General features: G+C 40.0%; 1 protein-coding gene across 5 annotated transcripts in view; it reads right to left on the bottom strand.

Annotated features, from left to right (window-relative positions):
* Window positions 1-16823, bottom strand: part of exoc6b (exocyst complex component 6B) — a 108389-nt gene that overhangs the window by 49991 nt on the left and 41575 nt on the right. For all 5 annotated transcript variants that reach the window (XM_044182909.1, XM_044182905.1, XM_044182906.1 and 2 more), the window contains exons 9-15: window positions 14056-14139; window positions 13583-13629; window positions 9712-9832; window positions 9486-9557; window positions 7992-8089; window positions 7007-7112; window positions 6654-6763 (exon numbers count right to left, since the gene is read on the bottom strand). In XM_044182909.1, the coding sequence (XP_044038844.1) occupies window positions 6654-6763; window positions 7007-7112; window positions 7992-8089; window positions 9486-9557; window positions 9712-9832; window positions 13583-13629; window positions 14056-14139 (638 nt within the window). The remainder of the gene's footprint in view (window positions 1-6653; window positions 6764-7006; window positions 7113-7991; window positions 8090-9485; window positions 9558-9711; window positions 9833-13582; window positions 13630-14055; window positions 14140-16823) is intronic.

Here is a 16823-nt window from a genome sequence, read left to right as displayed (position 1 = left end):
CAAATCAGTAAATTATCTGTGCCTGGAATTCAACCTAAACACACACACACACACACACACACATACACACACCGTGTCGCCTGAGGGAGAGCGAGAGCTGGAATTCCAAACTCACTTTGTTTCCAAAAAAGCGGAGGAATCCTAAAAACGTTCCGACAATTTGGAGCAGGGGGGGAAAAATTCCTGGAGCAGCGTAAGTGCCGAGTGGACAAAAATGGTGTGTGTGTGGAGAGTGGCAAAAAGTCAATGTATGCTAGTGAACTCTGCAAGCACACACACACATATACAAATATAGACACACCGCAGAATTTGGATTGAATTTCATTATATTTATGCTGCCATCAGTCACAATAAATGCGCGGTTGTCGACGCTGTCAAAAGCAAGCCAAATGCCTTCAGTGCAGGCATGTTTACAGCACAGTGAGGAGTGGATGGAGACATGCAGAGGTATTTCCTAAAAATACACAAAGAGCAACAACAATGACAACAATAAAAAAAAAAAAAAAAAGAAAAAGAAAAAGAACAGTCAGCAGTGAAAACAGTGAGAGCTTCGAGCGCACATAGCCAGGAAGCCACAGATATGCATGTAGTGTACCACGAAACACACTCTGGACAGTGTTAAGGAACATGCAAACACACACAATGTCCTTATGAGAGTGTGGAGTAGTGAGTGACTGTGCTGCATAGCTGTGCCCACATATAATAGAAATCAACTGTGGCCATCAAATTGCCAGCCAAGTACCTCTCTCTCTCTGTCCCTCCCTCCTGGAAGATGGACAGCTTGAGTAAGCGAGTGTACATACTGTTTCTATCTATTTGTGTAGTGGCTGTGTGTCTCGGTCTGTCTAAGTGTATGTACAATGGCAGGCAAATAGAGTTTCACTCATATTTTTCTCTTGCCCTCAAATGACTCCTTAACACAACGTTCTACGTCATTTGTCACTGAAACAGCAGTTCGCACACTAAATGTGTGCGGTTCAACTCTTCAGCTGCTCGCTAATTATAATAAACTGATGCGGTGGAAACATTACGAAAGAGAGCGTGACTTCAACGTAGTAACGAAATGATGGGCATATGTATCCACAACTTGATATGAAATGGAACCAGTTCTAGCTTCATAAAAAAGTGTGTCAATTCTGCTTAAGACTTCCTGGAAGCAAAGCTCAGAAATACTATGTTTGAGTCATTTATAACCCAATTCACCGACAAAAAAACAACAACAGAAAAATGTCCATATCTTTATGTAAAACTATTTTCATGCATTGGAGTTACAGTAGCAGATGCTAATTGTGGTGACTACATAATAAAAGCCCAACAATGGTTGCCCAGTGGAAAGCTTTATCACTTAGTGGTGACTGTAAGTGTTATATTTACATTAACAAAAGCTCCAAGTAAAGCAGCAGGAATGGAAACAGTGAGTTTGCTATGTGCAGTTATTTTTGCTTAAATGTTAGTGGAGATTTGTGGAAGCTTGGTTGAGATATGGCAGGAGAAACACTGAAGAATCACAGTTTATCAAGTCATTTATGAAAAATGACAGCATAAATTATGATGAAAATAAAGTAGTTTTTTTGGCTTTCAATAAATTTTAGTTCCTTTTCGAGGAAGCACACTGACTGCAAACCTGCTAGCTAGCTAGCTTATATCATCCATTCATGTCTTATGAGTACCTGCAAACCTTGCCACATCTATTTCATAGAGCAAGGTATATTCTTGTACAGCAGGGTTATAAGTGGTATAAATGGAGGGTGTGACACAGCTAATATAATAGCTTCCTCCACTTTGAATTGTCTAGTGTCAACATGGTCAAAAAGTTCAACTCAACAAGAAAGCTAACTGAAGATTGACTTTGTTGCTGAGACTGAGTCCAAAAACAAATCAACGGAATTTAGTGAAACATTTTGCTGTCTTAACAGCTCAACTGACAAACTACTGATGCCATCACACTACCCGACAAGCAAATTTTCATAGTCCTTGTGAAATGTTATGGCATTGCTAAATTACAAGATGAGGCCTTAGCCCAATCTAAAAGCCTCCTTCAAACATAAGGATGTGGTCATGCATGTATGTTTTTATTTCTGTGATGGGTTTAACACTGTACCAACTGCAAAACAAAAACGCGACTCCTATGATTCATGGGAACTGGGAACCAGGCTACATCAAAGCCCACAGTGGCTGGATTTCTACTGGAGAAATGTGCAAGTGTTTGTGATCGAACAGCATACTCAAGATTGACATGCAATTTGGTTTTGAATTGCTTGATTGTCTGTGCTTGTGTGGAAATCGTGGGCAAGAAATGTTTTCACTTTCATCCACACTTGCCTGTGTTTTCTTTCCAATCTTTACCTCGAACAGGCTGGCTGAGCATGCATGCTCTTTCTCAGCAACACCCTGCTTCATATTCGCAGTTCGACACGCTGGACCGAAATTTGGGGTTGAGTGTGGGGCTCATGGGCATCTCTGTGCCAGCTCCAGAAAAAGCTATTTCTTATGTTTTCAGCTTCCAGATTTGCCCTAACTGGTCCAGGAGTTAAACCAGCAAACTTCTTGCTAAAAGCACAGTTATTCTCTAATCTCTAGGCTACAGGTTGATGTCTTTCCCACAAAGTTTCATGCCAACATCATCTTGACTCCTATTTCTCTTGAAATAGCACAGAGCTGAGCAGTCTTCATCACTGTAGTCCCAGCCAAACCAACTCTCAGGTCTTTGTCAAATCTAAAGTGATGTCTTTGCTTGTTGAGGCATGGTAGCCAAAATAACAGGCAACTAAACCTGCAAATGTTTAAACGACTTTAAGTACGACTGGATGCAAATTACTTTAGTTGCAATTTTCTTGGGAACGACTTGGAGGCAGAAACAACTGCTTTCAATATACTTTGTATCCCTCCTTTAGAGAAGTGTTTCCTTAGTTTGGACCATTTACTGTACCTTCCTGCAACAAGACGCTGAGACAAAGATTCACTCAAGATCTATGCCGCAAGAGGGTGCACTTCATTACTGAAGGGGCTAAATAAGGAGGCCATCTTGTTCAACTAAAGGTGTGCAATGAGTTGAAACCACTTCCAGAAATAATGCCCAAAAATGTCTTTTTGTACTCGCTATTGGTTGCACATGTTTAAATAATGAATCTCATAGGCAAAACAGAAATCTCTTAGGGTACAACAGTCCACTTGAACAGATGTTACAAGAAGAAACATTTTCAGGATTCGCCCTACTTTTGTGTGAACATGTGAATCTCATCCTTTTGCACATATAAATTAATCTGTATATGAAACCATGCATATTAACATTATGAAACAAAAACTCTTACGTATAGATTCCAATTAGGAAGGCAAAAGAGTAAAACAAACAGAATCGAGACAGTGCTGAGATGAGCTTTAATGAGCAGTTTCCTTTTCCGTGAGAGGGAGGATATGATTCATTGGGAAGATGGTGAGGGGGGGGTGCTTCTTCAAACTCAGAGCTTGCAGCCAATGATGGAAGAAGTCTGTATACTGGTCATTCCATCATCCCAATAATGGCTTGCAGTAGAGTCTACAGCCATGCCACCAGCTCTGTGAGGCTGAACTAAGGCACAGTGGTGTTTGGAGCTAAACGTGAACATCAGCATGCTCACAATGACAATGTTTACCATAGTCACCATATTTGCACGCAAACAGTTTAGCCTGTTAGCATGCAAACATTTAATAATTAGCAGTAAACACAAGGCACAGCTGAGGCATATTGGAATGTCATTAGTTTTGCAGGTATTTTGGTCATAAACTAAACTAACTAACTAACATGCAAAGGATTGGACACATTGACATTTTTGCACAACAACTAAAATGCACAGAAAGGTAGAAAAGTAATGCAAATTATGTACACTTGAAGTCAAAAAGTTGCAAAACATGTGTGCACACACACATGCATACACTCAAGCATACTCTTTCCGCCAAATCAGAATTGTGAAAAGAGGTTAGGGTCAGAGGTCAGAAGGATCAATGACTACAATCCTGCTCCATCATCCCGTCTGCTTCCGGACCTGTGCATCTGTGTGTGTTTGAAGTGGGCAGGAAGGCGTGCCGCCGTGGTAACCAGATAGCAGGGTGTGCAGGACGGTAGAAATCAAGCCAGGTCAAATAGCGGAGTCATTACTCTGATTGAGAAGAGCGATTAGTGCTGTCTGGTCAGCAAGAGACCAGAAAGAAACCGCTACACAAAAAACATCTGTCTGGACATTTTTGTTAGTTCAGATGATTTCAGAGTTGAACACAGAGTTGATTAGGCAATCTAATGAACCAGACAGTATTGTGGGAACGTCTCAAAAAGCACACGTTTATTTGTGGTAAAGAAAAGGTTTCTTGCACACTTGTATTCTTAAGGTTTGTTTTACACAATTACATGTTTAATTATCTAATTCATGTCTTTGAATCACTCTGTTTGTGATGTTGTGGGTGTTTTCTAGTGGATTTTCTGCTATGCTTTGAATTTTTTGTGTGTTTTTTTTGTGTTTTAGTGGCTTGTACATCAACCCCATGTGTCAAATAGACAATTAATATAATAAAGAAACACAACACCTAAACCATTTTTTACAATGAGTCACATGTTAATATTTAAGTTAAAAAGAAGAGGGTTGCACATATTTAAAAGCCTGCTTCTTGGGCTTCACTGTGGGATTAATCTGTTACTTTTGAAATGCAGGTTTGATTAAACTGGGTGGAAGGACAGTGTTTCGCCGCCTGGGTCAGCGCTTTACAACCCACCATGTTTGAATACAGAGACAAAGAATAAACACAGACTGATAGTTTGAGTCTTTCTTCTCATTCCCTCTCTTTTGTTCTATTATACCAATTCCTTTCCTTTGATTAGATGACTTTTTTTCCCCCCCAATCACTCATCCTCCTCCTGCCTCTGTCTCTTTTTCTTCTGCCGGTCACGGATCAATGGTACCTCCCTGGTTCCCAGCCCCCACAGAGAATCAACACACTAATAGCAACACACACAAGCACATATAAACAGAAAATGGACACAACACATGCATGCACACAAACAGACACATGAGCATATGCACAGATAGACACAAATGCTAAACAGACATTTTTAAAAGTACACACACAGAAAAGCAAGCGTATGGAGAAACACTACCAAACATGCAGACGCTGGATACAAAATGAACACACAAAAACACAGTCACAAAAAAACACACACACAACTCCTGGGGATATGAATATGAATTAAAGTAAATGCCATTTAGTTTGAAACCACCAACCAAATCAGATCTTGACACTAATAATACATATCGAACAGGATTCACAGTGTGTGTTTTGCTGTAAAATGGGTATGAAAGTGTGTGTTTCTCTCTCTGTAAAACCTTTTCTAGTGCAGCGTTTGCTTCTTTGGGTCTTGTAAGTTTACATATGTGTTTTCCTGTGAGTGTTTATGTGCACATATATGAGCCCATGTCTCTGTGTATGTTGATCTGTGTGTGTGTGTGTGTGTGTGTGTGTGTGTGTGTGTGTGTGTGTGTGTGTGTGTGTGTGTGTCTGGCTGAATCCCAGCCCTGTGGAATCCTTCTGGACAGCGGAAGTTGTTTCCTGATTACTCGTCTCCTCGGTAGGAAAGTAGCTGCATTGTTTTAGGTAATTCTTCCGTCAACCGTAACCAATACACACACACACACACACAGGGTTACGGTTTAACCTCTACAGAACATGGAACAGAAGCTGGACTTGATTGCTGAGTTGTAGTGTGTGTGTGTGTGTGTGTGTGTGTGTGTGTGTGTGTGTGTGTGTGTGTGTGTCCTCATGTGGGCCAAATCTAATGAGACAAAGATCCCTGGTCAGAATGGAAAGAATCGACTAAGGAAAGTCTGCTGTATCTGACAGCTTGTGAGTGTGTGTTTGTGTGTGTATGAGACAGAGAGACAGACAATGGCAAAAAAGTGATGGAGAAAAAAGTTTTTGGGGGCCCACTGCAGCGACCCAGAGTTCAATTCCTGGCAGTGGTCAACCCGGTTGCTTTGAGTTCCAACAACTGGCACTCGGGCTGTCACTTTTTATTCAAAAGTCAAACTATCATCGAAATTTGGGGGAGAACATTTTTTTGATTTTAAAGATGTAGACATGTTTTTTCACACCATGCAAAATCAAAAATTTGATTTAATCTAATTCATTTAATAGACCAACCAGCCCAAGGATAACATAAGGCTGTTTGCAGACTTTGTAAAGCATACTTGCCTTACAGTGTTGTTACCGCAACAACAAAAAGTTACCCGTTGGCTTGTCACCAAGGCACCACAAATAAGTAGAACAATGTTGATTCAACGACATAATTTAGGATTAGGCTACATGTATTGTTTTCAAATTAATCAGAATGAACTAGGTGTTAGTTCTCATTCAAAGTTTGAGAAAGTCTTCAATGGGAGTGCTTTGGGTGGTAAGCCACTGAGGGATCATGTAAAGCTCCTTGCCAGCAGGTAAAAAGAGGCAGCTGGTGACTCCAGGTGAATCGGACGAGGCACATGGTTGTCTATACCATCCCCAGATCAACACAGGAGTTAGTAGTGACAAGGACTGTAGTGCAGAGAGAATTAGGATTTCCAAATTGGGTTGAAAAGCATGAATGTCATTGACAGTGGATGAATGAAAAGCAAAAGTTTTGTGTGCGAGTGTACCTGAGATGCAGGTCTTCAGAGTATTTCAGACAAGCATAGATGAACTCTTTGAGCTGGCAGTAGACTTTTGGCACAAACTCGGAGAAGGGAAGCTTCTTGGGGAAGGGAAGCTAGAGGAAATAGAAAAAAAAAAAAAAAAAAAAAAAAACAGGGATTCAGTGAGATTTTATTCAAATGTTGCTTCACATTTTGCACTCGAGCAACAAAATTTAAACTGAAACGAAGAGCAACACACAACACTGTTTGATACATATTTCCTCTCTCTTTGCTTGTTTGTTCATTTTAAAATTTCCTGATCCAGACATTTTCTGCGCTCTCCCTCACTTTTATTCTGCCTCTCTCTCGCTCTCTACCTTTTCTAGTTCGGCATCTTGAAGGGGAAACTGTGAAGTATAGAGTCTGTATTCCTGCTCTGTTGAGACTGGGATTGGACTGTAGTTGTCCTGGTCCAACACCTGCCTGGAGAGGAGAAACAACAAAAAACAAAATCACAGGTATATTATTTCCTATCTTCTCCTTTCAGCAAATTCAAAAGAGGTCAACAGGGATGACTAAGATGCCATCAGCCTATCTCTCTCTCTCTCATACACACACACACACACTCATCCCATTGGGGGTCATTCTAATGCTTGAGGTTTTCTTACCACCCTTCCCTCTTTCACCACCCCCACTTCTTGTTGGCGCTCCAGAGTTCGGACGTTCCAACGTTCCATGGAGAGGCCGTGAACCGGAGAGCGCTCCCTCTCCAACAATACAACACAACATTCCTGTGGCTTCCCCAGTGTGTGTGTGTTTGTGTGTGAGAAAGAGGGAGAGGGAAAGGGAGAGAGGGAGAGAGAGAGAGAGAGAGAGGGGAAGGAGAGAGGGAGTGTGTGTTTGTCCGTTCTTGCTGCAAGTCCCACTGGTGTCATTGGACAAAAGCGATGGTGAAACAATGGCATGTAAGCCCAAACAAACACACAAACACACACACAGAGATATAAATGAACACAATCTTGTAAGGGTACTACCCATTCTGAAGGGTAGAGAATGTTCCGGACGTTTGCTTTAAAACACTTCCTCTCTCTGGCTGGTCGTAAAAAACTTCAAAACCAAGACAAGGAAGTTTCCCACAAACCAACACTGGTGTGCAAGTGTGTGTGTGTGGTGGTCTCACAAACTAGCTGTGCCCTTATGACCTTATGACTACAAAGGGGAAGGTCAGTGCAGCACGCACTCAGTAACATGTTCTCAGCTTCTGAAAAACAAAATGATCGCCTAAACATGCACGCAGCACCACTTGCCCAATCACTTCCTGCTTCTGCCACGCAAACAGCAAACAAGTTCATCTCTCAGTACCTGAAGGTGATGTTCCATCTCTTGAGCAGGATTTCTCCGTACTGCTCCCTCATCTCCAGCAGCATGTCAAACAGCTGTGACACTGGGAAACCATAACCCTGCAGGAGAGGAAAACCAGAGTAACCAGTCAGTGTGCATGCACCTGAACATGCAGATGAACAAGGAGGCTGAGTTGAGGCCTAAACCTTTTACACCTCCGAGTAGAAAACAACGCTTCATAAACTCAGGTTCGTGTTGTAACAGTAAGTGAAACTTTAGTTTTACCTAAGTACCATTGCAAAATACCAAACTTAATATGGATTTTTTTTTCCAGCAACATTTAGTACTTCAGCTGTGTGTTCTGCAACCTGAAATTCCATTTTTGTGAGCAAATTACATTTCCTCATAATTCAATCATACTGCCTTGCAGGACAGCAGGCTGACTTATGGGAAAATAAGATAAAAATATTGCTTCATAAGTCTGCAAAATACGTGTTCTCCCATCTCTACTTTTCAGCCAATGTATTTTTAAACACTGATCAAGGAATTTAAGATTCATCCCGTGTGTGTGTATGTTTTTAAAACTACATTGTTAAAAAGCAAAAAAATGGGCCAAAAAATGTAATTCAGCCAGCATGGGTTTAGAATGAGGGATCTAAAAAGGTTTGGAGGACAATATGGATGCACAATACATTTCAGAGTGATGATCATTAAAATTAGTTTTTCTATAGGAAGAACTCTAGGAAGTGGATGAACAATAACATCTTAAAATACAATAGCAGTAAATAAACATTTGGTGGTGTTCTTGAGACTGTCCGAGGTGTTGGTCATTTTTGAGGCTGTAGTAGGCATAATATATACCATTTTTAACAAATACAGAACTTTTGGTTGAGCCATTGTTAAGTATATGTTGTGAAAGAGTATTAGTACAAATAAACGTGATAGGATGTAAGTCAGTGGCTTTTTAGAAGAGGAGAGGAGAAGAGAAGAGGGTGAATTCAGCCATTCAGTGGCACCTCATCACTTCATGTAAATGACTTTTGGGTTTCCTACCATCCATTCATAACACGTTTATCCTGTCTGGTTTTTACCCACGTCCTCTCTATCTCCCGTCCATCCCTCCAACATCTCATCCATCACACTCAATCCATTCAGGTTGGTTCATACATACAGTGGAGAATAAATATATGGAGAGCAAACTTCCATTAGATGATAAGTTTCTATTTCTAATAAGGCCAAATTAAGAAAGAAAGTCTTTCTTTAGAGACTGGCAGCCGTCCATTTTTAAACTACAAAACATGCTTTGAACAAGTTTCATGGGCCCCTGGGATCAAATAGCTTACTTGGCATGTGCCAAGATGCCTGAATACAAGAACAAAAAGTACAAGAAGACCAAAATAGGAAGAAAAAACTTGAGTAAAAAAATGATTTACATACAGCATCATGCTTACAAGGGCTGCAGGGATGGAAAGCCTTTCCTTTCTTCACAGTGTGCAATTAATCACACACACATACCTGCAGTGTATCAGCAAAAAGGACAATGAGGTTCTTCAGATCCAGCACCAGGTCAGGGTTGTTACAGTACGACTGCAGAGACAGAGGAGTGTGTCAGAATGCTTGTGTGTTGTGTGCTGCAGCTGCTGTTTATGATATTAAAGTGTTGTCACAGCTGTCATTAAAGCATGAGTTTTGGATTTTGTGCTCTCGAGTGTGTATTTGTATTTGGGTTGTGTGTCCTTACAGAGTGCGTCCTCAGGGCGGCGATGATTTTGGACAGCGCCAGCTCCCAAAGCTCCTCCACATACGCTCTGTTGACCAAACCCTGTGTGGTGTGAAGGATGTGATCTTCCACAACAAAGAAGCTGGATGGAGGGAAGGAGGGAATGACAAAGGGTGAAAAGAAAGACAACAAAGACAGAGCCAAAGTCACGATACACTAAAATAATTAGCTTAAAAGATGTCAAAACCCAAAGTGTAAACACAACAAGTTGCAGTTTTACAGGGGGTTAAGTGTAGTTCTATTTCTTGGTCACATACAGTGACTTCCTGGAGTCTTCTTGTCACCGTCCAAGGAATAATAAGTGTGTTTCCACCTGTTTTTATACCATTATTCATATTCTACATTGGAAAAAAAAAAAGAAATGCCTTGATGCGCTATGAAGTCCTAATATTTGCAGTACAGTAGTGGGTGGAAATGCATATCAATTCCCTTTTTGTTTTGCAGATTTTCTGGAAATTCTGTTAAAATTTGCACTACATTTTAGATGGAAACCTGACTAGTAACTCTGCCACAAAACCCCTTGTGAAATGGCGAATGGTCCTTTTTACAGTTCAGGCTTAGTATGGATTAAACAAACAAGATATAACATGCTAAGTGATGAGCTTTAGATGTGTTGGTAGGCGGATTTTGTTACTTTCGGACAGGGCCAGGCTAGCTGTTTGCCCTTAAGTCCAGTCGTTATGCTAAGCTAACTGTCTCCTCACTGTAACTTCAAATTTAATGGACAGGTATGAGAGTGGTATCCATCTTCTCATCTAACTGTCGACAAGAAAGCGAAAAAGTGCCTTTCCCACAATGTCAAACCATTTAAAAAACAAACAAACATATGCATTATAGAAACCCTGTAGAGCCGGCTCTCACAAGACAATGTATATATTCAATTCAATTTTATTTATATAGCGCCAATTCATAACAGAAGTTATCTCATTGCGCTTTTCCTATAGAGCAAGTCTAGACCGTACTCTTTATAATATTAATTACAGAGACCCAACTAATCTACTGTTTCTTTAGTCAAAGAATTTCTCTTCCGCTCACATGAAGCCAAAAGATTTGCTATGAGATAGTAGAGTATGAGTAATCTCTGCTGAAATCAAATCAGTGAACAGTAGTTTTGATGACGAAATGACTCACCACCTCTCAAAGCTTGTGCACATTCCAAACGGCTATTTCTAGGCATTATCAACATTAAATGAAGTATAATTCTGCAACTGCGTGGCCTATTTCCACACTCAAATTTTGGTGGATAGTGTTAGTGAATCTTGACAACTTTTCCAGGAATGCCACCATGATTACCCAGTTTGAAAATCATTTACAAGTACAAGTCCCAATGACAGCCCAGTAAGTGGCGCATTCATCCAATCAAGCATAAAAAGCTGTTGATGTCTCAGCAATGGACCGCACTCATCAATCATATGTTGTACTGCTTTTTTGAAATGACGCCTGTGTGAAATGGATCAAATCGCCTGCAAAGTGACTTTGGTTTATGTCCACTGACAATATGTCTCACTCAAACCAATGCCCATGGAGCCTCGCCAGACCACAATGAGCCACACTGTGGTCGACTTTGTGGCCCAACTGTGCATGGTTAGTCTTCTCTTTGTCATTACTGAAGAGTATAAAAATGCAGGGAGGGAATTTTCAATTGATCTTGAACTTTTTCCACCTTTTACTTTATTTCCATTTGCTCTGTGAGATCAGTGCCCCCTTCCTGTCTTGTGTTATACAGCAATTTCCATTTCCCTTCAAATTTGACAAGTACAATTTAAATCAGCGTGAGGCAGCATCCCTGAGGCCAACCCAAGTTAAGGCGGTCCAACAAAATCGACTGATATGCCGGATGAACACTGAACAATCACATCTAACAGCTATCACTAACAGCTGTCAGTAAAAGATCATTGGTTACTTTAATGAGGGCCGTTACAGTGCTGTGAAGTGAACAGAAGCCTGGTTGGAATGTTTCAAATACATTATGATTTATTCATAAAATAAATCAACTTTGAGGAAACCAGTTTTTCTAAAACTTAAAATTGGGAATTTGGAGATGGGTCTAAAAAATTATTAAAATCGAGAGGGTCAAAGTTGGGTTTCTTAAGAAATGGGTGGACTATGACATGTTTAAGGCAGGAGGGAAAACTGCCAGACCATAACTTAATTATTCATTGATTTAAAGTCATTTCTGTTTGCTTTATCCTTTTAATGTTTTATTTTAATAGCAACTTTGTATCGAGTTTTCTTATTCTGTTTGTACTTATAATTGCAACATGTAATAGATTTAGTTCTACTGTTCTATGTACACAAAGTGACTATGCAAGACATTAACAACGAATGGTTGAATGAATGAGTGAATTAATTTAAAAAAAAAAGGATAGACAAGGCAACTTTAACAACAAGCTGTCCAGTTGTTACTGAGAATAAATGGTGGATTAAATTACTGAAAGACTCCGACTGTTCCGCCTCAACAAAAAGTCCAGATGAAATGATGATTGGTTGGACGGATGGAAAATGAGTGGAAGAATGGATGAAGGGATGACTCAATGGTAGAGAAACAGCAATGGATGAGAGACACTGGATGGCACTTTCCAAAACTTCAAATGGGAATAACAGACCTGAGGGTGTGTGCGCCATTGTGTGTGTATGTGTGTGTGTGTGTGTGTGTGTGTTAGTGTCCAGCCTTGATGGTGTTTATAGAAGAGTCTGCTCCAGTCAGACAGACAGACAGAAGGAATAACAGCCATAAGCCAACCACCATCACACTCACTCTATCAATCGTCACCACTGTGGGTGTGTGGTGTGTGTTTGAGAGAGAGAGTGTGTGTGTGTAAATGTGTATGTGAATGCAATGGAGAGATTTGGATGGAGTGATGGATGAGAGGAAAAGTATAAGAAGGGGAATGGTGAGTGTGGGCAGAGAGAGATTAAAAAGAATGGAAAAAAACAGTCGGAGGAACGGAGAGATGAAAAGATGTCAAATGGTCAGAAGTCACTCAAATGAAATGAAATGAAATGAGGTGTCGCTAAATGCTGAATGTTTGCTTTCACTCTTTCTCACCGTCTCTCACTCTGTCTTCTGCCAAGTTACACATAAGGCTTACAATGGATGGATGGATGGATAGATAGATAGATGGGTGAATGGATAGATGGAGAGATGGGTAAAGGGATGACGTGTGGATTTAAGGATGGATAGATCTATGGATTGGATGGATGAATGTCTGGAGAGAAAGAGTCAGCGAAAGGTGGATGAGTGATGGATGGATGAAGGGAGGGAGAGAAGGATAGACGATAAACGGATGGCTACATAGTAGGGACGTAAAACAATACGAACATCCATCCGTACACAGCCATTAATCTGTTTAGAAGTCATAGGAAAAAGATGCTCCTTGTACCGTCAGATCTTGTCTCATAGGGTTAGGGTTAGGGTCCTATTCATTTTGTTGGCCATTCTTCCATTTGGGGATAATCATATTCTAAGTTTTGGAACTACAGTTCCCATCATTTGGGGGCTTTAGGAGATGTAAACAGGAAGTATATATAATGTTGCTGTGGAAAAAGTTTGCTGTGGGCTAAATGTTTAGCCCCGTTTGTTTAAGCTGTATTTATTGTTGTTGTAATGTTACATTTTTGTCAGCCATTTTGAAAATATTTACACATTTATCTAAAGACATGTTTGTATTTTGTCGTGTTGGGTCAAGTGAGAAAAATTCAATTTTCAATTCAGTTGAAATTACAAAGAAATCTGAAAATGTCAAACAGGTGAAAACCTCTGAAAACAGTATAGATGAAAAGGTTAAATAAAGATGGACTGATGGAGGGAGAGACAAATGGACGAACTTACCCGACAATCTGATTGAAGTACCGTCTGTATCCCTCCAGAGTTTCATGCTAGAAAATGTCAAAGAAAGAAAAAACAAATATAGAGGGAAGAGAGAGATGGGGAGAAACAGAGAAGGGATAGAGTCCAATGGCAAAGGAAAAGTTTAAAAACAAACAATCATAATAATATCAATCTCAATAGTACTTAACTTGCCTGATACAATAAATCTAAATAAACAAAATGATAAACTGGCTTTTTTCAGAAAATACACTGAAGTTAAACTTAAAAAAGTTTTAATTGTTTTTGACAGCAAAACATTCCATATGTTCAATATCCCTAATGATGATAACAGTAGTTAACATAAGTTATGTATTAAGGAGTGTGTGGGAGTGGGAGAGGGGAGTGTGTGTGCAGGGGAAGGGCAGGTGTAGTTAGGAGTGTGTGGACATAAAAGTGCATACACAAACACACAGAGTGACGGTGCAGGGTCGTACCATGTTAGAGTGGGGCTGCAGCACAAGGCGAGCCTGTTTCCTCCTCTGCTTTCTGTAGTAGTTCTCAAACACATCACGCAAACCCTAAAACACAAATTACAGGTAAGAATGGGTGGACGGATGAATGGGTGGACGGATGAATGGGTGGACGGACGGGATACAGGGTATTTGAGTGTTTGAGAAAGCCTTGTTAACACCATTACAGTGGTACCTGGAATAGAATTAAAATCTAGTTTTAAGTGATGAAACAAGGCTGGCAAAACCCTATTTTTCTGACTAAAAATAACTAAAGAATATTCTGAAACTGTAATGGCAGTAAAAGAAAACGTATCTGGAAACTAATAGTTTAGAGGATGAGTTTATGAGGTTCTTTTTCTCCCATTTTCCATTATTTTTTTTTTTTATTTCTGTTCATGGCAACAACTTACAAAATGACAGGATGCTGGTACTGGCCTGATTTATTGACAAACTCATCATCAATCATTTCTACTAACTTTATACAAACTCATTTATACTATTGTAACACACATAAGAGACAAAACAAAACCGTGGTAAACGGAATTTTGTGCCCTCTTCCCTCCACCACAACTGCTTAACGAATCAATAACTGCGCAAATGTCATTCAAAAGTTAGGATTTCACATAACTAGGTAAGATATTTTAAGACCATATAGGACTTTTAAAGACTTTAAGTACAAGCAAATACCATTTTATAGAAAAAAAAAAGGATAAGCGAAAACCAAATTGGTTTAACTTCGTGACAGAATATTGTTGCTATTGAATCTTATGTCCAATATTTCCATGTAACACATTTTTAGCTGTCAGGATTACCACTTCATGCTCTTTCAGCTAAACTGGAAACTTCACATGTGGTCCAAACTGTGAAGCTGCACTACATTGTTGACAGCAGCGAGGTATGCAGCCAAATGGTTAAGGTTGTTTGAGGCTGTTATTGAGTTTAGGGGAGAATTTAATGGAGGTATAGAACCAAAGGTTAGAACCACTGAATGATGGGAAAGTTGAGATAAGGTCATGTGAGAGACAGAGTGTGTGTAAGAGAGAAAGAGAAAGATAGAGAATGTGTCTCTGATGACTAGCACTGCTTGCTGTTTGGTTTTGGTTGGCGTCACTGGTCAGACATCAAAACTAAAACACACACACACACACACACACACACACAGAAACACACAATCAGCGCTCTAAACTTGACGACCTCGTATCTTTTCCTTCCATTACACAGAAGCTCTCTCTCTTATCTCTCCCTCTCTCTCTCTGCTGTGTGTGAGAAACTTGTGGCCTATCTAGGGCCCAGACCAGGGCCCACAGTCTTTGGTGAGCTCAGAGATAAGAGCCCAGGACTCGGCAGATAACATGCCCCCTTACCTACTGACCAGACCACCACCAGCACACATATCTACACTGCTGACCACCGGGCTCTGGTAGTGACACTATATGTACGCATGTGTGGTGACCAATACCTGTTATCTCTATGATAGGAGGTAGTAAGATATAGGAATAAAAATAGAGATACTGTGAATTTAACAAACACATCTTTGTGTTTAACTAAAGACTGTGCCTTAGTGCCGTTAAACTAAGGTAAAAAACTGAAGAAAGCAGAAATACAACATATTGTACAGTGTTTTGGACGATAGACTTTCAGTAAAAGAATCTAACCTGATGATTGCTGAAGTTTTTACCAAAGTAAAAATAAGTAAACGGCTCTCTGTGGGTCATCGTTTTGAAATTACAGTACATGCCAGTCACATGCAACATCAACAGATCAAGGGCATTTAATATGAGAAATAATGAAAATGTTGATACATATTTGAATAACATTTGGATGGGTGCTAGCTTGGTTTCTATTATTCTTATTTATTGACACATGTTTTACCACCATTGGACATGAAGTAAAAGGGATACAACCTTTAGAATTGCACTTCCATGAAGTTGGGGGACTCACAAGAGACAGATTTAAAGAAGAGTGGTCATAATCACAGCAGCAGAGGCCGAGATATCCTGATTTTTAATCCTTAGTGTAGGTCGAGCTCAAAAAACACTGGATCCCACAAATCACATAATGATTCAACTTTGCTGTATTTATGTTGCTTCTGTCTGGGCCTGTTTGCAGGCTCAGCATTTGACATGGACATCCAACACTATAACAATGGCTTTTCAAATAAATTATGAGGATACAAATACAGTATAATAAAACCAACGATCTACAAGGGAGTTTTGTATTGAAGCACAACTATGTTCTTTAATTATTTAATCTGACCCTTGGCTGAACAATGTCCATTGAAAACACATCACAAAGTTACAAACAAAACAAAAAAGTGGATGGTAGAAATATGAATCTCACTGGTCGTAATCTAGATAGTGTTTTGGAACTACATTTAGCCTGATGTTATGAGGTGACAAAACTGTGTTCTTTAATTCCCAGTTTGACCCTCAGCTGAACAATGTGTATTCAACAAACGAGCGGCATCAAATGGCCATGAACTCTTCATTATACTGTGCTCGCTTCGCCCTCCCTGAGAGAGAGAGCACAGAGGTGAAACACAGGGCTGACATGGTGTGTGTGCGTGTGTGTGTGTCCTCCGCAACTCTACGAACAGTGGAGGCAAAGAGATATACAGAGAGAGAAATACGGACCAAGCAGAGAAAAAAAGAAGAAAAACAAAAACATGGAGCCCAAAGAGAATTAAAGAAAGAAAGGAAAAAACAGAGGGACAGAAAGAAACACAATAACGTTAATCAAATTGAAAAAGT

This window comes from Siniperca chuatsi, linkage group LG22 (genome assembly GCF_020085105.1).
Source record: "Siniperca chuatsi isolate FFG_IHB_CAS linkage group LG22, ASM2008510v1, whole genome shotgun sequence".
NCBI classification, from domain to species: domain Eukaryota; kingdom Metazoa; phylum Chordata; class Actinopteri; order Centrarchiformes; family Sinipercidae; genus Siniperca; species Siniperca chuatsi.
Note: the sequence above shows the minus strand (reverse complement) of the source record. Positions and strands in the feature narration are given on the sequence as shown.